This window comes from Semicossyphus pulcher, unplaced genomic scaffold, assembly GCF_022749685.1.
Source record: "Semicossyphus pulcher isolate SPU_LCO1_2020_fin unplaced genomic scaffold, fSemPul1.0.p SCAF_1, whole genome shotgun sequence".
Lineage (NCBI taxonomy): Eukaryota > Metazoa > Chordata > Actinopteri > Labriformes > Labridae > Semicossyphus > Semicossyphus pulcher.
This window is the reverse complement of record NW_027211603.1, coordinates 3,375,137-3,396,558: the sequence shown is the minus strand read 5'-3', so window position 1 is coordinate 3,396,558 and position 21,422 is coordinate 3,375,137. Positions and strand designations below refer to the sequence as shown.

At 44.6% G+C, this 21,422-nt stretch overlaps 1 protein-coding gene across 1 annotated transcript in view; it reads left to right on the top strand.

Annotated features, from left to right (window-relative positions):
• otog (otogelin) overlaps positions 1 to 21,422 on the top strand; it is a 59,437-nt gene that overhangs the window by 6,145 nt on the left and 31,870 nt on the right. Inside the window, exons 4-22 of the mRNA XM_069659349.1 lie at positions 1,380 to 1,481; positions 2,454 to 2,611; positions 4,175 to 4,296; positions 4,476 to 4,684; positions 4,822 to 4,952; positions 5,064 to 5,170; positions 6,882 to 6,991; positions 7,190 to 7,315; positions 8,304 to 8,412; positions 8,949 to 8,995; positions 10,110 to 10,255; positions 12,461 to 12,593; positions 14,712 to 14,887; positions 16,393 to 16,534; positions 17,575 to 17,787; positions 17,920 to 18,085; positions 19,130 to 19,204; positions 20,235 to 20,278; positions 21,044 to 21,209. Coding sequence (XP_069515450.1) covers positions 1,380 to 1,481; positions 2,454 to 2,611; positions 4,175 to 4,296; positions 4,476 to 4,684; positions 4,822 to 4,952; positions 5,064 to 5,170; positions 6,882 to 6,991; positions 7,190 to 7,315; positions 8,304 to 8,412; positions 8,949 to 8,995; positions 10,110 to 10,255; positions 12,461 to 12,593; positions 14,712 to 14,887; positions 16,393 to 16,534; positions 17,575 to 17,787; positions 17,920 to 18,085; positions 19,130 to 19,204; positions 20,235 to 20,278; positions 21,044 to 21,209 — 2,482 coding nt within the window. The remainder of the gene's footprint in view (positions 1 to 1,379; positions 1,482 to 2,453; positions 2,612 to 4,174; positions 4,297 to 4,475; positions 4,685 to 4,821; positions 4,953 to 5,063; positions 5,171 to 6,881; positions 6,992 to 7,189; positions 7,316 to 8,303; positions 8,413 to 8,948; positions 8,996 to 10,109; positions 10,256 to 12,460; positions 12,594 to 14,711; positions 14,888 to 16,392; positions 16,535 to 17,574; positions 17,788 to 17,919; positions 18,086 to 19,129; positions 19,205 to 20,234; positions 20,279 to 21,043; positions 21,210 to 21,422) is intronic.

Genomic DNA, 21,422 nt, shown 5'->3' with positions numbered 1-21,422 from the left:
TGCAGATCCTGTAATGCCAATTAACTGTTCTAGTGTCTGTGACAGGATGTGATGATCGATCGTATCAAATGCAGCACAAAGATCTAACAGGTACAGAAAGTACAGAGAGAAGTCCTCTGTCTGAAACAATATGTTAGTAGCTTTTATTGGCACCCTTCCTTTTAGTCCTTGTCACCTAGAGGTGGTTACATTAAAACATTGCATTAATTAGTAAGCGTTAGAGGTGTTAATAGACACATTTTCATCTTTGTAAAGAGTCAAACAAGCTGGTCACCCCTGCTTCTAGTCTTCATGCTAAGCAAGGAAGGTAATAAACATATTTCAGCTCCGGAAAAGACTACCTAAAGATTAGGACAAAAACATGGTTATGGGACAAACCAGCCAACATTGCTTGTTGGTCTAAGATGTGATGCGAAACCTTGTGTCTGCCAGTTGTACCTGCATTTGCACTGAACTACTATCAAAAAACTGTGTGATACATCATCCCATATAAACGCACCTGGGCGATTGGGCGATCCCAAACAGTAAGAGTGAATGAGTTTTCTGTCCTAAAACACTCACAACATTAGCATTAGCTGACATCAGTGAAGACCTGGCCTCTTTCGCTAAAGAGGCCCAAAGCTTCCAATCAGTTACCTCCTAATGCCATTTTTGAAACACCAGAAGGTTAGTTAATGTGGCTTTAAACAGAGCAACAAGTACTTCTTCTGTCTAACTCCCCCTCTTATAAAGAGACCTGAAGGAAAATAGCTTTTATCTGATTCATCGACCCCCTCTCCTCTCCCCGCCCCCGCAAACCCCTGTATGGTACCTGTGCTGGTGTGGGACATGGCTGAGTGGGCAGACAAGCTGTAAGCCCACTGAGCAGATGGTGTTACTGCAGGACGAGGAACCATCGTTTGGTGTTGGGTGGTGCGTTCAGTGACTGGAACATTTGTCAGGGCCCCATAGCTCTGTGTTAGTCCTGATAGGTGGGGGCGGGGCAGACAGATGGTTTCTTTTCCTTAAAGTTGTGACCTGCAGATAATTTTAGTGGTTGATAGCATGCATGTGCAGAGACAATACACCAGGAAAGTGCAGCATTTCAGCTCCATTAATGTATCTCTCCTGTTATCGTCTACCTGTAAAACACTAAGTAATAGAGAAACCAGAAATCCTGCAAACTTTTACGCAATTCTTCTCATTTTTCAGTGAAAATGTTTCAGCTTATTCGGCACTTTCATGTGAAACACTGAATGATGAAGCTTTCAGTCAGTGAAACATCCTGAAAAGGGAAATGTGTTCCTTAATATTGGCTCCACTCTGCTGCCTCACTTTCAGGTTTCCAGTCTGCTGAGCAGCCACGTAATTGTTTGTTTGTTTGTTTGTTTGTTTCTCAGCAGAGCCTTGTGTGTTTCCCTGCCTGAATGGAGGACATTGTGTCCAGTCGGAGTCGTGTGACTGCAGCCTGTATCAGGCCACCGGACACAGATGTCAGACAGGTAAACCACACACCTGACACCCTGTAAGTCCATTTAAATGTTTCAGATGAGAAAAACAATCATCAGGCATTGTAACATCAAATGAACAAAAAACAGTTTTTTTAAAAAGGTAAAATGTGAGTTTTTCAAAGAAGGGTTGTGAATTTTATACAAAAGGAAGTTGATTGTTTTTTGAACCTCCCTTCAAAATGAACACATTTCAGATTAACTAAATTGTTCAACCACAAGTGATTTTGTCATTTTATCATATTAAAGATATAATCTCAAAGATTTTAATTTAAATAAATGTCTGTTAAGTAACTATCTATTGCCCAATGAGGTAACACAATGGTGACTGAGCCTATGGCCCACTGAAGAAAGCCTTTGCATTTGCAGTATTACAGACTGGGTGTCTGTGGCGACTTCTGCTGAAAATATCACAAGCAGCGCCCAGTTAGTGACGCGTTTTCCATCAGCCAGCAGTGGTTGGTCTGTCAGAGAGGGTAGGCGGAGCTAAGCGGCTGCTTTTTCGCTCTCTGCAAGTGTTGCGAGTAAACAGTAATCTACTATGGCTGAACAAACAAAGAAAAGATGGATGACTACAGATACAACTTCAACAAGAAGTGAAAATCCAAAGAAAAAGAAACAAACTCGACGCTCAGATGAAGCAAACAGTCCAGGAAAATCAAGAGTTACAACTGGAGCCAACCGTGGACGTCTGGTTATGTCGATATTAATATCTTATTTTTATAAAGCCAAAAACATCAAAACCGATTTGTTATTTTTCCCAGTGTTTGTTCATTAATCTGTCTCATGCTGCTCAGTCTCAGCTCTTGTAGCTGTTGCCACTAAATAAGTTAGAGACTAGCTGGTGAAAAAGGTGGAGGATCTCGCAGATGTTTTACTTTAATGTGTTTCTTTAACTGTTTTGAACGGCTCTTTAGACTGAACTCAAATCCTTTTCTTTTCCCCCCCTTTCATTCACCTTCCCAGTCCCAAACCCGGGCTTTGAGAGGGAGATGACGTGCAGGTCGTGGGGTCAGTACAACTTTGAGACCTTTGACGGCCTCTACTACTACTTCCCTGGTCGATGCACGTACACTCTGCTGAGAGACTGTGAGGAAACCAACCAGGCCAGCATCGTCGTCCAGGTCAGTTCAGACTCTAATGCACCAGAAACTAAAACAAGTCCTCTGGACGAGAAGCTGCCCAGAAAGTTTTGCTTCAACACCTGCTTCCACTGGAGGAAAGTTTGGACTGTGCAGCGTCCTGCTCTGAAACACACTCCCTCCTTTTTGACTGCAGCGAGGTTCAGTCTCAGCCCGGGGAGAAGATTTGCTCTGAAGATTAGTGAAAGCTATCTGGTTATTAGAGTCAATTACCATTAAATACTGCAATTACCCAGAATGCCTTGAAAGCATCTGCAACAGACCGAGACTTTGTTCCCCTGAACAGGCAGCAGATGGATACTGTATCTGTGTATGGGAAAACCAGAGCAAACAGGGAGCATGAAAAGACACACTTTATGATTATTGATTGAACATTTAATAAATACTAATGATAAGAAAGTATTAAAAAACAGAAAATATAAAAGAGCAGGTCTAACAACACGAGCCGGGGCCACATATGAGCTCTCTGGTTTCTTTTCCTCCACGTTCTTTCTTGTTCTTTCTTATCAGCTGGTACAGATATACCAGCGGTCCAAAGAAAAGAGATTGCATAATAAAAATAAAACACAATTTAACTCTTTAACTCTCTTTAACAAGAAAGAAATAGAGACAAACTGGGAAACCCTCTGAAGACAGTGTGCAATGTAATTGATGAGGGAGGCAGCAGAGGGGTCGGGAGGTTTTGGTCCTGATGGACCGCAGCTTCTTACCGGAGGGGAGGGTCTCAGAGAGACTGTGTCTTGGGTGAGAGGGGTCGGCCTCAATCTTACCTGCACGCCTCAGGGTCCTGGAGGTGTACAGGTGGCAGATTGCACCCAATCACCGTCTCTGCAGAGCGGATGATAGGCTGCTGATACTGCCAAAGACAAGGGCAGGCTGCAGCGCACCAGACGGTGATGGAGCAGGAGAGGGTGGACTCAATGAGGGCGGTGTAGAAGTGCACCATCATTGTCTTTGGCAGGTTTAACTTCTTCAGCTGCCGCAGGAAGTACATCCTCTGCTGTCCCAGGATTAAGCTGAAACTACTCTCCATTTTTTAATTATGTTACAAGGCCAGTTGTTTTAATTCTAGGTGCTTAAAATGTGACATTTGTGAGTCTTTTAATAAAAAAAGATTGATCAGACTTACTCTCTGACAGCCAAGAAGCGTTTGCATGTTTTCTTGCTCATAAAAAGTCCTTGTGAAGCAGTCTGCTATTTACTCACTTGAATGCAGCAATGAGGAAGATCAAGGACTGTTGTACCTCTCTCTCTCTCTGTGGGTTTCACCTTTAAACCATGCATCAAGTCTTTGGAAGTCACTCTTCATGCTGTCCTGAAATAGACCATAAATCTGCTTGGAGGTTAGGATACCATCTGAAAACAGGTTTCATAGGGACGAATCATTACTGGAGGGAGTCATGAAGAAACCCGGGATGATCAATTAAATGGATAACGGCAGTCTGATCACTCTGTTGTCCAGTGAGGGCACAACAACAGCTTTAAACACATTTAATTGATGTGCTTCTTCTTGCTTTATTTCCTCGTACATCTTCCTGTTTGCAGGTCCACAATGACCCCGGCTGCAGCTCTGCTCCCTACACCTGCCAACGATCTGTCAGCCTCTTCCTGCCATGGGAGGGGGAGGTTCGGCTGCACGCCACCAACGTCACCTTCAAAGGTCAAAGGTAAGAATGAAATACAAGAGACCACAAAATATATTTATGTACAATATTTTTATTTCTTTGTCTGTAGTCTCTATTTTTAGATTGCTTTATATTCTTTTTCATATCTCAATGCTCTGTGTGTAAGTCACTGTAAGCTCCATATAGATGAGATGGTGGGAATTTACTGTCCCTGTCCTCAGTCTGCAGCTTCCTCATCACATCCACGACCTGCAGCTGGAGCAGATCTCTCAGTACGTCCTGGTGACGCAGCAGCACGGCTTCACGCTGGCCTGGGAGGGACGCAGCGGCTCCGTCTACATCAAACTCAGCCCAGAGTTTGTGGGCAGAACCTGCGGCCTGTGCGGGAACTTCAACGCCGACGTCCAGGACGACCTGAAGACCAGCTACGGTGAGATTGTTCTATCAGTGAGTCTAAACGTAGTGCGTGGTGGAGGAGGTATCCATATCCGTTACTTAGATCAGTAGGAAATCAACACCTTTCACTTCCTGTCAGCTGACCACTCAAACAGTCTCTCTCCGTTTCAGGTGTGCTGACTCATGAACTAGAAATGTTTGGGAACAGCTGGGTGGAGGCCGAGCCTCACCAGGCCCAGTGTCACATGGTGCCTTCAGGCTTCCCTTCACCCTGTGCTGCTGTAGACGCTCATGTCCTGCTGGTAAGCTGTCTGATAAAAACCCGTTCATACACCAGATAAGACTGGACTGAAACACATCTGTTCCCCATGATCTGTTTGAAAAGTCTGCCTCTGTGTGTTTTGCGGCTGCAGAAAGTGGAGGAGGTGTGCGCGATGCTGCTGGATCCCCCGTTTCAGAGCTGCCACGACTTCGTCAGCCCGCTGTCCTACATGGCCAGCTGCTCCAACGACCTGTGCATGTAAGAACACCTGATTCAGACCCGCCTGTTGATGTATCTTCTTTTTCTCCTCATGGTGGTCTTTGAAGAAGTTGTATCACCAAATTCATAAAGGTTAATTCCGCTGTGTGCCATGAATATATCCTCACCAGCTTTTGTACTCATGGAGCTCTTACATTTTGAGATATTGTGATAATTTATAGGGTCCAACATGGAAAGGGTTCAACCTCAGAGGAGCAGGAAAATGCAGAGTGAGAGTCATGGTTTGTTCTTGAGATATTTGTGGTGAAAAGAGGGAAATCAAAAGAGGATAGCAGTGAAGGAAATTATTAAATGAGGCGCGTTCACTCCTAAAGTCTGTTTGTTTGGTCCGAATCAAAGACCAGATTGTTGCTTTTTGCCTCAAGTTTGATTTGTGTTCACACGGCAGCTTTTAGCAGCCGACCAAAAGCTTTGATGCGCGAGGAAACTGTTTTCTGATTGGTCAGAAATTCGGTCAGAATTTCCACGTAAAGAAAACTCCCTGAAGTAAACAGAGAGAGTGCACGCTTCGATCACACTCAACACGATCGCCAACTTTAATGTGGCGTTGTCTGAGTTGTTTTTTTTTTACTTTTAAACGACATTGTTCCACAGATCGATCAGCTCCATCCTCCTTCAGTTTTTACAGTCTGAACACCTCCGTGTTCTCATATGTTTCCACAAGCATTTGTGAAATTGTTTGGTCAGCCCAGATTTCTATTAGAGCCCTCACCTTGTCGCTCCCCCACGTCTGTCCTCTACTCATCTTGCTGCCTAGCTGCGTGTCTGCCTCTGCAAGTGTCAACATCTGCTAACAACCCACAATGCACCATGTTTTGATATGCCAAAAAATCCAAACAAAAAGAAACAAACTCGATGCTCAGATGAAGCAAACAGTCTAAAACCGTCAGACAGGAAAATCAAGAGTTACAACCGGAGCCAACCGTGGACTTCACACATGCAGCACTGTCTGGATATCTGGGAAGTGTGCTGCCGCAATTACCGTTTATCTCCATAAGGTGCCGCCAAAGAGAACGAAACTGAGATCTTCAAGATTACCACTTTAATATGGTGCACATGGCAAAGTTCTGTCTTCCAGTGCAGTATTCTGGATGCTTCCCAGCTTATTTCCGTTTATCCAAAAGTCTTTGGTTAAAATCCGATTAACAAAGTCGCTGTTAGATATAAACCGTCTCTCTGATCGATACCAGTTTGCAGGACGTTTTGTGAGTTGTCACACGGATACCTCAAGACACACCGTGCCAGTTGAGTCGTATTTTGAGATTTCTTGGAGTCCATGTCCACAAAGAAGCACCTTTGTTGCTCTCTCAGTTGTGTCTTTTGGTGGCTCAGGTCCATGATCCTGAACGTGCCCTCTCTCTGTGAGTAACATTAGCCCGGGCAATCTGTAGCTGTTAACTCAGAGTGCAACAGAGACCGGCGCTAAGACAAAACAAGTTACTGTGTTCAGAGACAAATTTACCCTATCACATGATTCACTGAGAGCATCACGGATATACACACACACGACAACAAACTTTTCCAGCACTGAAAGCCAAGCTGGAAGATTTACTCGTTAACAGACCGGTCCAGACGCAGATGTTGGTGGTTCTGTGTTTGCGCTGCAGAGTCTGATCCGTACCTGGCTCTGTGGCCACGCCTCTCCTGGCCCCGCTCAAAGACTCCTTCTCTGTTTGTTTCTCTGCTGAAGGTCGGGTCCCAACGGTGAAGTGGTATGCCAGGTGTTCAGCGAGTACGCCCGGGCCTGTGCCCACGCTGACCACCCACTGCACGACTGGAGGCAGCACATTCCTCAATGTGGTACGTGTTTTCCAGGTGTTTCCAACAGCATGCCACGGACAGAGGACAAATACGCTCGGTGCTAGTTCACAAAACATCTACAGTTTGTTTCATGCTTAGTTCCTTCCCGATGACTTAAACTTAAAGTTATGTGAAAGGTTGCTGTACTTTAAACAAATACTTTTTGACATCTATGTTGTGTTTAATTCTTGCCACCAGTGAAGCAGTGTCCCACAGGCCTGCACTACAGGGAATGCATCAGCTGCTGCCCCGAGTCCTGCAACCTGGAGCGAACGTGCATCGACAGCAAGCTGGCCTGTCTGGATGGATGTTACTGTCCTGATGGTGAGATTCTATTCATACTGAATTATCTCTCGTAGAGTCGACTTACCTGAGAGGAATACCACAAAATACACATTTTTTACAGTTTCTGTATTTTCTTCTGACTTAAAATAAATCTCGGAATCCATCAGCTGTCGTCTGACACGATATATCCTCTGGGGACACTGGCGAAAATTAGCGATAAATGTCTTCCAGCCCAGACTTCCTTCTCCGTGCGCTGCATTGTTTACAGTCCAGTTAGCAGCTCGAGAAGCGACCGTGCGTTCAGATCGAAGTGAAGTGAAATTCTCCCTCCAGATACGTCTGCTAAATAAACGCTGTCATCTCTCGGTTCGTCCCGTCCCCCGGAGGAGCGCCCGTTCATCTGTCTGTGCTGAGTCTCAGTCTCACTGTAAACAGTAAGTTACACAGAGGCTGCACTCTGGCTTACTTCAGCGGGATGAAGCCCAAACAGAAACAGATTTTCTTGTGATCGACTTTAATTAACGGCTCTTCAGTTTAAATAACAACATCATGATGCAGATTAGGAACAACATGAAGCTTTGTCAGGTCTGTCCTCAAGAGGAGAAGAGAACTACGGAGGTCGGAGCGATCGTTTCTGATGCATTCGAGTCGGGAAATCTAGATTAATAAGAAGCTAAATCGTTCTCAGATGGCGCTGATGGGAGCCGGGATGTCATTACGGAGGATTACGCTCCGCCTGCTTTTGCTTTCCACACAGACTGTTTTTCCTGCATACACTCCAGCCTGCTGATACGTGATTGGTCAATAATACTCGGACTACAAACGTACCACAAAGGGAAACCAGATCACTTCCTGTACTAAAAATCTGGTCGCCTGCCTAAACCACATTTCCTCCCTATAAATGTTCATCACTTTTATTTTGCAACCTCAAAGTCTTATACAAAAATCTTTTACTACATAAGAAGTCCCGAGAGACAAATCCTGCATCTCCTCTGAGCCCCAGATTACAGAAGCTGTCTCCCCTCAGGTCTGATCTTTGAGGACGGAGGCTGTGTGACGCCCTCCGACTGTCCCTGCGAGTACCACGGCATGTTTTACCCTTCTGGACAGACGCTGCAGGAGGAATGCAACAACTGGTGAGCAATGTCTAAAAACCTCTCAGCAATGTGCAGGTTGGCTGAAAGAACATGTGATGCTGAAAACAATGCTTGTGTGATTTAGAAAAGGAGTCATCACAATTACATAGTTTGTGATACTCTGAGCATGTTTAAAATGTGATTGCTGTTGCTATATCAGCTGTAACACACTCAGGATCCACATAACAAGACTGTGGGTGAAGAACCTGGATAGCAGCTGTCCAAACACTGTTTTTCCAGCTCATTAAAATGGAACAAGTAGTACTATATTTATGCTTTAACAGTATTTAAATAAGTGTATCTTCTTTTCCCGAATAACCTGTCTTCCTTTGGATCTGAAAGTGAATCCTACACGGACACATGTTGCTTTAAATGTGCATAAAAACACGACATTAACCCGTCGACCCGATGCAGAGCTTTTAATCTCCTCAGATCTGACCACCTGGGCTCGGTGTGTCCAGTTTCCATCAGTGATCCTGCTGATTAGCTCGGCCTTTAATGTCCCCACCTGTGGACGTCTCTGCTTTCTGTTTCAGCACATGCGTGGGTGGAGTGTGGAACTGCACCGAGTACAGCTGCCCAGGTTTGTGCCTTCTCTCTGTGGGTGGTTTGTCTGTACGGCAGCTCACATTCGACCAAACACTGTGATGGGAGGGGATTATCTAATTACAACACAAAGACATTTAGCATGTTCAAGCTTCTATGTTCTAAACATGTTAACCTCTGTAGTAACCGAGCAGGACAAATAGAGGTCCCTACTCGGGGAACTAGAAAGGAAGGAACATCGTGGAAGGAAAAGCCTTCATCAGCAGTCAGAAAGAAAAACCTCCAACAGGAACATTCACGTAAAAGCTTCTCAAGTTTGAACAACAACTTCTGAAGTCTTAGAAAACAACTTGCCGAGTTCACCCACTTTACCCGGAAACACGGCGGGCCAAAGTAAATATTGACTGACATTCATCCATTGCTTATCAAATGTTGGATTATTTGTAATTTATAATATGATAGGAGGTTGTCCCCTTTAGTTGCTGTCCATGTAGAGTGACCTATATAAGCAATAAAATACAACACATCATTTAAAGCCACGAGGACACTAAGAGCAGGTGATATGAGGTTAGACGTACGTTGGCTTCACAAAGACGAAGACAAAGACAATGAACCAACACTGAGCGATAAAGCGAGTTCAGAGAGCCATATGCTTTTTTTAAAAGGAGACTTCAGGGTCAACCCAAAGACCCAGATATTTGAACATATCAACGTTCTCAGGAGGTGACCCGTCATCAAAATGAACCTGTACATCAAAGGGATATGAGCGGTTTTGTCGTGTACCAAACACCGTACTGCAGAACCACATCATGACTTAATCCAATGCTATGTTCCCGAGCTCTAGTCCTCTGAATATGACGACATTACAAAGTGTTTTATGCTCCCTGCAATGTTTGAATATGTTTCCCCTGGTCACTTTATTGAACTCCCCTCGAAAAGCTTACAGCCTTCTCATGTTACTCTGCTGCAAAGAAAGTTTGCTTTGATTTCTCCACAGTAGCTAAACAGATTTTTACCGTTCCAACTGCATTTTGAACGTCCGTCTCCCGTCAGTTTTTTGCAGCTATAATTGTGAAGATAGCTCTCACCAATCCAAAGGCTATGACCTTGGAACATTAGGATGCCTCTAAACTGTGTCCCCCTCTCTGCAGGCGAGTGCTCTGTGACTGGTGATATGTATTTTCAATCCTTCGACGGGCGGATCTTCACCTTCCCTGCAACGTGTCAGTACGTCCTCGCCAAAAGCCGAAACTCTGGGAGGTTCACGGTCACCATCCTGAACGCCCCCTGTGGAGCTGTGAGTCATTTAACCTCCACCTTCTTTCCTTTTACTGCTTTTAACGTCTCTAAACATTGGACAAATCCTGCACACCTCTCCCACTCCGATCATACTGTTCTGCCATCTTGGCTTACAGGTTTATGTAATTTGTCTGTCATGTAGATCATATCTTAATTTAAGTGCTCAATGATCCCCGCTGAGTCCAGGTCATTTTTGTTCACGCTGTGGAAGCCCTCGAGGAAACGTCTCGATCAAACTGTGGCAGATAATCGACATTAAAAGCAACAAAAGACTGAGTGCTTCTTCTCCGTTTCCCAGCAGCCTTTGAGCTGCGATGAAGGGGAGGAGGCGAGATATAAGATGTCCCACTCATCAGAGCAGAGGCCCGAGACCTCTAACAGCCAACTAAACAGGATTACCTTATCAGTCCTGACTGACAGAGCTGTGGACGGCTTTGTAGTGAGGAGGGAGGTGAAGAGGGGCTCCGGAGGGGTGGGGGGGGGCCTGGACAGAGAGGAGGTTATGTGAAATCAGGAGGTGAATGATGGGAAAAGTAGAAGAAGGAGGGGCCGCTAAAACCTTTCTCTTATGAAAGAGACGATTCATAGAAGCAGATCGCTTACTGTCAGCGACGCGCAGGTTTCCTTACTTTGAAAATATCAGCAGCAGAGCGACTGTGATGTAATGAGGAGAAGTTTGGAGGCACTTGTGATTTCCTTTAACTCCAGAACAGTTTTCAATCTTTGTGCCTGATAAAGTTTGTCTTAAAGACTTATAGAGCGGCTAGTTTGAGACTCGTATATGATGCATATTTGCGTCATCTTTGTCGTTGTCCTGCAAAATGGCCCATATGAAACATTTCTGTAAACATCTGGTTTAGACATTCACGTGTACGTATAACTGTGAAGTTCACAGACACATGAATTCTCTGCAGAGGATAAAACCTTTGGTTCAGAAGGATCCTGGGACCTTTCCTGTTTTCATTTTATAGTTGGTGCCTTAGCAGGATCAGGATCAACTTTATTAGCCAGGCATGGTGACGCATACAAGGAATCTGATTCTGGTTCACAAGGCTCTCTGCGTACAGTCACAAACATACACAATAATAACATGCAGAGAGTCAGTGGACAGATGCAAGTAGGCGCAACTGTCAGAATCAGAATCAGAAATACTTTATTAATCCCCGGGGGGAAATCGGGCTGCACGGTGGTTCAGTGGTTAGCGTTGTTTCCTCACAGCCAGAATGTCGCTGGTTCAAAAAAGTGGAACTTTCTGTGTGGAGTCTGCATGTTCTCCCCGTACATGCGTGGGTTCTCTCCGGGGTCTCCGGCTTGCTCCCACAGTCCAAACACATGCTCGTTAGGATCATTGGTGACTCTAAATTGCCCGTAGGTGTGGGTGTGAGTGTGAAAGGTTGTCTGTCTCTCTGTGTGTCAGCCCTGGGATTGACTGGCGACCAGTCCAGGATGTACCCCGCCAGCGACAGTTATCATGCTGATTTATGTCCAAGTGTTTATTTTTCTCACAAGTCTACTCTTAATTAGTTATTTGATGCTGTAAAAAGGGGGTGTGACCTCATGATTGACAGCTCTATTGACAAATGGGGCTCCTGCAGCGTTCAGTTCACGAGTAGCAGAGTAGAGGATGAACGGCTGCTTTTTTTTCCGTTAAATGTGTGTTTGGGTTAGCGGAAGTGGCTACGGCGGCTCCACGCGCCGATCTCTGCTGCGCAACTGTGGCTCCAAATGACGTCGCCATCGCAAGATGGCAGCGCCCGTCACAGGGGCTATTTTGGCTTCAGTGTTGTACAATGATGGAGACGCATCTTCCATCTTTATATACAGTCATTGATCCTGGTTCACAGGTCTCTGTGGTGTCTATTTTAGTCAAACTGACACCATACCTAATGCACAGTGCAGCCCCCGGGGGCCACTCGTGGGGCTTTTTTCTTTTCATCAGGAACATGAAACTTAAATGTTCTTAAGGAAGTGAGTCCTTTTCTTCTCCTGCAGACGAGCAAACTGGGAAAATAATACTCATTTTCTCACCCACTTACTCAAGTTCATCGTCATAACTGAGTAGGAAATTTGTGAGTACAGTTTCTCCCCCTCTCTCTTTCCTCCCGTCACTTCACTCTCATTCTGTGTCTAATTGTGTTTCTGATTCGCTGCTGTTTGAAAAGACGCCAGCCTGCTTTATCCGGCCATCTTGTCTCGATTGCAGAATTTGGACGGAGCCTGCATCCAATCAGTTAACCTGGTCATTGACGAGGATCCAAGAACGGAGATCACACTGAGCCACATCGGAGAGGTCTTCATGGCCGGACAGTACCGCATCTCTCTGCCCTACTCTGACGGTAACGCCCTCGTCTTTTATCACCTGCTGACATTGTTCAGATCCAGATCCAGACTGCTTTCAGCACTCTGCCGGTCATGGCCGACATGGATTGAATGACGACTGTGCTATTGAACAGATATTTTCCCAATAATTTACTGGGTTAGCGCTGCATTGTGCTGCTTCCCTCTGAGTATCGCTCCCTTTCACAGCAGTGTTTTCACGTCTGCAGCTTTCTGACGGCCTTTTGTGCGTTCTGATGGAGCCGTGTGAGAATGATCTGATATTTCTGTACCTTAAGGGATTAAAACGACAGAAACACTTACAGAACATTAGGTTCTCTGACAAAGAACGTTTTACTCCTGACGCCATTTCATTGTTATTCCTGTTCAATCAATCAATTAAACAATAAGCCTTTGATTGTGTAGACTGTTTGTAGGTGGGGCCTTCTGGTCGTTCCAAAGTCGAGGCTTGAAACTAAAGGTGATCGTGCCTTCGTCCCTCGGCTTTGGAACGACCTGCCTGAGGAGAATCAGTGACATCCTTTAAATCTCTTCTTAAAACTTTTATAGACTTGCTTTTACGCGATGTCGTCTTCTTATTGGCTTTTATCTTTTTAAATTTTTTTGTTTCACTTTATTCTTTCTTTTTCATCTTTTTATTGCTTTTAATTCTTTTATTGCTTTTTTCTCTTACATTGCTTCTGTTGCCTGTATTTCTTTTTATTGCTTCTATTGCTTTAAAGTCTTTTGTTTTATGACCCTTGCTGGCTTTTATTTATTTGTTTATTTATGTATTTATTAATTTTGTTGCTTTTACAGCTTTTATATCTCTCTTTCTTAATTTCCTCTCTTTTATCTTTGGTTATTTTATTTCTATTTATTGTTTCTACGTCTTCCTGCTTTGTCCCCTCTGTCTTGTGCCTGCCCATGTTGTGTGGGTTCTCCTGTTGTTGGGTTCCGTGCTTTGCTTGTTTCCTGCTTTGGTTTTCTTCGTTGTCAAAGCACTTTGTAAACTCTTGTTTTAAAGGTGCTATATAAATAAAGTTATTATTATTATTATTATACACACTTAGAATACAAGTGCTTACAATAAATTCAAGACTAAGACCCCGTCAGATCCTAATCAGAATCAGAATCAAGTTTATTGCCAAGAAGTTCACACGTGCAAGAAATTTGTTTTGGTGTTTTGGTGCAAAAACAATGAACACACAAGTAGAATAAAAATAAGTAAAGGCTATCAGACAGTTGTACTTCTACTGTCATGGAGCTTAAATAGAATAAGGCAATAAAAAATAGGCAATAAGAATAGAAATATAAAAAACAACAGGTGTAATTAAAAACCGTACAGACGTGCGGGATATTGATGAGTGCAGAAAGCTGACAGTCGAATATTTTTGGTTTTGAGCTGAAAGTTGAACAGAGCAAGAATTATTTTTATGGTCTTTAATGGCACTGAGGAGTTTAGCAAGTTTTATCACTGAAGGTCTTTAAAAACTCATTTTGAGGAGGTGCTGGAGGTGACGTGTGCCATTCTGAAGTTCACCTATTGAATATTTGATCCAAACAAGTTCACCTCTCTCTTCAGCGTTCCTTCAGAAATTCAAATTCATGGACGGGCGTTGAAACGACTTAAACAGCTGACTAATAACAGGCAATTTTCCTTATCATATGATCCTGTACATGTCCTGCCTGAGTGTACGTTAGTCTCAAATGAGTACGCCATTTGTATCGCTACTGTAGTGTAGCTGTGTTCCTCGTGGGTGAGGACTGAAAGGATGGAGAGAAGCCGTCAAAGGCAGAGGTTGTTGAGCACAGACACTAGCTGTTGTTGTTTGACTGGAAATAGATTGACAAAAAAAGGTTCTTTGATAAGAATTACACACCCCACCTTTAAAGTCTTAAAATGTGGAGTTGTTGACCCCTGCTAGTGCCTCAGAGTTCTGTCTTCGATGAACAGGTCCCTGCTTTGTTTGCAGCCTGTGCTCAAGCATGAGCACACAGGCAGTAACGTACCAAGAGACGTAGCAATGCAACAACAGAGAAGATAGCTAGCTAGCAAAAAAGGCAGTAAAGGATGTTGGTTTAGAATTGAACCCGTTCCACCACAAAATGAAAGCCTCATTGTCCTCCTCCCGCAGACGTCTTCCACATCCAGGAGCTGTCCTCCATGTTCCTGCAGGTGAAGACGGCGTTCGGCCTGCGTCTGCAGTACAGCTGGAAGGAGTTTCGCCTCTACCTGCAGGTGGACGAGCTGTGGAAGGACGACTCGGTGGGCCTGTGCGGCACCTTCAACGGCAACATTCAAGATGACTTCCTGTAAGTGTGCCCCGGCTGACCTCTGACCCCTCCCGCGCCCTCCACTAACCCTCCCTTCCAGTGATAGAAGGAGAGAGCGTGCTCCTGTTTCAGAGGCAGAGAGGGAGGTGATGGAGAAGTGCTCTCTCTCTCTCACTCTCTCTCTCTGTAATGCACACTGGCCGGGCGGCTCGGCATCAAACGCCTCGCTCTCTGATCGGCTCTTTTAGGCGGGCCAGATGAGCGCCCAACTGGACACGCCACTTCAACAAGGAATTTACTGTTAGTGGAATAGGGGCTCCACTGTGCCGTGTCGTAATGGCCGACCATAAAGGGCGGATGTTGTCTAACAGCTGTAAATGGATATACATCACATCCAGTGACTGAGTGGTCGAATGCTGCTAGAAGGAAAACGGGAACTTTGCTCAAAACTCTGCGGGAAGAGTTTGCAGTTAAAATGATGCAGAATCCTCTTTTTGATACCTCATCTTAAAGAAATAATCTTATCTTATCTAAAAAGGTCTTCATTTAAATAAATGTCTGTTAAGTCACATCGCCAAATGAGGTAACACAATGGCCTATGGCCCACTGATGAAAGCCTTTGCATTCACAGTTGATAGTATTAGTACAGATTGGGTGTCTGTGGCGACTTTCACGGAAAAAATCCCAAGCGGCGCCCAGTTAGTGACGCGTTTTCCATCAGCCAGCAGTGGTTGGTCTGCCAGAGAGGGTAGGCGGAGCTAAGCGGCTGCATTTCCGCTCTCTCCAAGTGTTGCGAGTAAACAGTAATCTACTATGGCTGAACAAACAAAGAAAAGATGGATGACTGCAGATACAACTTCAACAAGAAGTGAAAATCCAAAGAAAAAGAAACAAACTCGACGCTCAGATGAAGCAAACAGTCTGAAAAGGAAAGCGACCGTCAGCCAGGAAAATCAAGAGTTACAACCGGAGCCAACCGTGGACGTCACACATGCAGCACTGTCTGGATATCTGGGATGTGTGCTCCCGCAATTACCGTTTATCGCCACAGGTGCCGGTAACAAAAGAGAGATCTTCGACAGCTTTAGTCTGCGGCCCTGAGCACACACTTCTTTGTGCTGGTTTTACTAGCCTTAAAGCTACAGTAGATACATTTTATGGGCAATTTAAAATGTTTTTTAGACAAATGAATTACAAATTGGCACACAAAACAAAAAGGATAGAAACACAGAAACAGTGGTAGCTCCTTTCTTCTGCTACAACTAGGTCCATTCGATCAGGTCATGTAGAAATACACTACCTACAAGTCTGTTTCATACAACAGAAGGACTACACCTGTTACAGTGAAATAGCAAAAGTTAAAAAGGAAAAGATTTCAATCATCAGCAGTGGAAATGTTTTGCAACATTTATAACCCTAACTGCTGACATGAGCTTTCACAGGGGAACTCCGGTGTTGTTCGACCCAATATCAGTTTCATTGTTCGACAAACTAAATCAGCTCGTTCATTTTTCTACTCTGTAAATCTGGAATGACTCTGTGCTCTTGTTTTCCTGCAGGTCTCCCTCAGGTATGATAGAAAGCACTCCTCAGCTGTTTGGAAACGCCTGGAGAGTCTCGTCAGCCTGTTTGCAAAGCCTGAGCACGCCTCAGCTCGACCCCTGCGACACACACCAGCAGGCCGGTCAGTTTCTTTTGTCTCTAGCTTGAAAAAGAAAACTATCACAGTGTTTTGTGCTCATGCCCAGTATCTGTAAATACTTAGGGCTGTGTGATACATATTCCATTTATGTTCAGTGTGACAGCTCCGGAAAAAATTAAGAGACCACTGCAAAAATATGTTTTTCTTTGGTTCTGCTGTTTATAGGTTTGTGTTTGTTTTATTGTAAACAACATTTCTCCTGCTTCCAAATCAAATATTCTCACTGAGGTCTTTTATTTGCAGAAAATGTCGACTTGTTAAGAAACAAAAAGATGCAAAAAATATGTTTTTCAGAGCTCGAATAAAGCAAAGAAAACAAGTTCATGTTTGAACAACAGAATACTCATGTTGTAACTCAGGAAGAGTTCTCATGCACCTCTGCATGCTCTCCTCCAGTCTGTCTCAGAGCTGCTGGGTGACGTTAGGCCGCTCTTGGAGCAGCTCAGCTTTGTTCAAACGCTTGTGACCTTCCATCTTCCTCTCGATCACATTCAAGAGGTTTTAATGGGGTTCAGGTCTAGATTGAACTGGCCATGACATAAAGAGAGAGACGCTGATTTAAGGAACATTTGGAGTGGTCCCTTCATTTTTTCCAGAGCTTTATATAAATACCGTGAAGCAATAAGTAAACATTTACCTGCATTCGTCAGGTATCTGCAGCTGCTTGTCTTGAGCTCTTATCAGGTTCTTGGTCGGCTTTTTGTTTGATGTAAAATTATATTGAAATTATTTCTGATTATTTTTTACTAGTTGGGATAATAAATAGAAATGGTTAGTCTACAAAAAGTGTACAAAACTAGAAAATACAGATTGAAAAACTTATTAACACTTTATGCACCGGAGCTGAAGTAAAATGTGCATGCCTCACCATGCAAACCATCTCTAGATAAATATAAATGATAATTTATAAAGTTTTGTTTGTGTAAATTTGTACATTTGCCTTTTGAATTTCTGCTGTTTTCAGTGTTAATTTTTATTAACTTGCTATTTTTCGTTGTTGACCTGCTCCCTGCGCTGCTCAGTGACCTACGCCTCGGAGATGTGTGACGTGCTGAACCAGGATCTGTTCTCGGCCTGCCATGAGTACCTCAGTCCGACCTCCTTCCATCAGCAGTGTCGCTCTGACACGTGTAAGTGCGGGACGCCGTGCCTCTGCTCGGCGCTCGCCCACTACGCTCGCCACTGCCGCAGATTCTCCGTCATCATCGACTTTAGATCGCAGATACCCGACTGTGGTGAGTCGTATACTGAGCATATTGACTCATTCTGCAATACTGACTTTTTTATACCAATCAAAGAAGCTGGTTTGTCTAATGTCTCACTGATCTCTAAAAATATGCTAATATTAAGACCACCTCTCCCTGCAGCGCTCACCTGTCCTGCCACCATGCAGTACGGCACCTGCGTGTCGTCCTGCCAGAGCCGATGCTCCGCCCTCTCCGTCCCGCAGCACTGCGGGGAGGAGTGTGAGGAGGGCTGCGTCTGCCCTCAGGGAACCTTCTACAACCACAGAACACACACCTGCGTGCACAGGTGAGGCTGAGGGAGGCGGGGTCTCTGAGCAGAAGAAAATCAGGGAAACACATTTACTTTTTATGCACAAAAGAGAAACGCAAAAATTTACCTTTGATTCATGTTTGTGAGACGTTTAATTGTTGCAGTTATTTTACCAAGAACACTCAGAGCTTCAGTGGCCGTGTTTCCAGCTCTGCCTGCTGCCGTGCTGTGGAAGGTTCCTCAGCTTGTTTAACGGCGAACAGGCTGCGGTGTCTCCGCCAAACAGATCGTCTCTAAGTGATATTTGTATCTGCTCTGGAGTTTGGGTCAGCCTTTAAGTGGAAAGCCTTGTATCTTCCCTGCAGACGTGACAGAGCCAGAGGACCTCAGTAATTGTGCTCTCCCTTTCAGCCCGCTCTGCTCTGGAAGACATGCAGCTTAATTCCTCTTAAATGTCCCAGGTTTTTACATCCTAGTGCAGCGCCGTGCCTCACTTACCATGTGATAGAGTTACATCAAGGAATTCACCGTGAAACCCCCCTTTCATTCCCACTCGGGCTGGGGACGACGCAGATATCTGATAACCAGTGAGAAAGAATTTGTAGCACAGAGACCGATGTGTGGCGCTGGCCTGTACGTTACAAAGCTTTCAGCTCTTATTAAATTTACCACTGCAGAATTTTTTATGTTTGTATAACATATATATTTTAATATATATAATAATATATTTTAAAGTTTGTGAGGGAGGTCTGGTTTTGGATTCGACACCTTTAACAGTGATTTCCTCTCCTTAAGCCTGCTTATCTGCCCCCTATCCCCTTACCTGTAATACTCTGTTTAAGGCAACACAAAGCCCTCTTTAACATAAATCTTTACACAATAATGAACAAACTGAGCAGTGTCCGGTTCACATCACCCAGAGCCTGATGAGTACATGTTGAGGAGCTTTCTGAAGATCTTTGGACCTCCCGTTAAAATCCTTGTCCTTAAACTGAGATTCAGAAGAACTGCTGCATCGATCACATCGTTTCGTGATCTGATTCGCTCTGTGTGTTTTTTCTTTTTTTGTTCACTTTCCAGGAGCGAGTGTCCCTGCAGTTACCTGGGAGCAGATTATGAACCGGGAGATGTGATCATGACGTCAGCAGGTGTTCAGTAAGATCTCCTCCGACTCTGTCTTCCTAATGTTTAACCTCAGAACCATCCTGCCTCTTTATGGATAACTTTTTAAGATGCTCCACACTGTAAAGGAATAATCTCTCACAGTGTCAGTTAAATAAAGCTCTGTTAGGTCACTATCTCTGATATCACCCAAACAGTTGACACATTTGGGGCACTGGTTTAGCTTAGTGTCCCATATACAGAGGCTACGGTCATCGATGTGGCGGCCCCGGGTTCGACTCCCACCCTCGGCCCTTTGCCGCATATCACTCCCACTCTTTCCTCCCTTTGTGTCCTCTGTCCTCTTTGTCAGAAAAAGCCAGAAAGAAAAAACAGATTTGTAGCTGAGCCTGTGGCTGACTGATGAAAGCACTTGCACTTGCTGTAACACCAAAGAACTAACACTCACGCTCCTGCACAATTTGCTGGTGTGTTTTGTATCACCCAGCGGTGGAAAGCAGAGTGCTTTAACTCACTTGTGTTGAATATTATTTTTCCTATAAAAGGATGTGCGGTTACAAGAGGCATCCCTTCCTCCTGGAAGGGATCACCGGACAGACAGAAAGTTATTGAATATGTAATATCTGTACACGTGACATTATGGTGCATCTATTGTAGAGAACTGAGAAGTTTGCTGTTCTTCTAGTCTTGCTAGCAGCGGGACAAAAGTTGGTACAGGAGAGAAAGGATAATAAAAAAGAGCACATGTCCCGGGGCGTCGGTTTAACTCAGCGGTAAAATCGTGCGTCCCGTATACAGAGGCTGCAGTCCTCGATGCAGCAGTCCCGGGTTCGACACCCACCCTCGGCCCTTTGCCGCGTGTCATCCCCTCTCTCTCTTCCCCTGTTTCTGACACTAGCCACCGCCCTCTCTTACAGTAAAGGAAACACATTTCCCAAATTGAATAAAGAGATGAAAAGCATCTGGAACATGATAGAAAGACTGTCTTAAAATAACCTTCAGTTTCTGTATTTACCTTCATCATGTTTAATCATCGTCCTGTCCTCTCTGTGTTCTCCTGCAGACTCTGTGTGAACGGTAAACTGCTGTCCCAAACAACAGACGCTGGTAAGTCGTATTTCATAAACTGATATGAAGCTGTTTTTAAAGTTTAATCCAAAAGTTTAAAAAAGTAATTACTATGACCTGGATGACTGAGATCCTTCACAGACATTACGTTTTGTTAAACATTAATGTGTTTATTCCTTTACTGATTATAAGGCGAGAGGCGGGGTTACACCTGGTCTGATTGCCGGTCAATCACAGGGCTGACACATGGAGACAGATCATTCACGCTCACATTCACACCTACGGGCAATTTAGAGTCACCAATGAACCTAACGAGCATGTCTGTTTTCGAAATGCCATAATACCAGCAGTACGTACTGATTTTATGCAAAAACAAAAAAATGTGCAGTTTGCCAAAAATACCCGGATGTCGTTCTGATTTGGAAAATCGGCGGTTTGCTTTTGGCAGATTATTGTTCACTTAGGCTTTCCAAAACCAGAAACTGGCGCCCTGCGTTGCATGCTGCAAAAGAAATTTGATCAGCCGTATTACATCCTACCACCGAACACAGTATGTAGTATGTAGTATGCCATTCCGAACACAGCCCATGTCTTTGGACTGTGGGAGGAAGCCGGAGTAACAGGAGCAAACCCATGCATGCACGGGGAGAACATGCAAACTCCACACAGAAAAGCCCACTTCATCCCCGGGACTCGAACCAGGGACCTTCTTACTTTGAGGCGACAGCGCTAACCGCTGCAGCAGCATGCAGCCCCAGGTGTTAAAGTTACAAACCTGTGATCCTCCTCCTCCTCCTCCTTCAGACAGGTTGTGTCCGGATGGTCAGCTCTACCAGAACTGCTCGGAGGGGGAGGACGGCCTCCTGTCGGGAAGCGGCGTGGCCTGTGAGCGCACCTGTGAGTCCTACCTGCTGAACCTCACCTGCTCGACACACGAGCCCTGCGTGGCCAGATGTACCTGCCCTCCTGGGTGAGTGACGCCCGGCACAGAAAAGCTAAAACTAGAAGATAAGAAGATCCACATCAGTCTTTACCGTATGCGCAATCTGTTATTTCGTGCTTACTGCTTACTTTTGCTGTCAGGTATGAAGGTTTGTGCGTGCGTGAAGGTGATTCAGAGTGATGAGGCGAAAGAGTGTGACCTTAAAAATGACTGTGTAGGTTTGGGAAAGCTGTGAGTCAT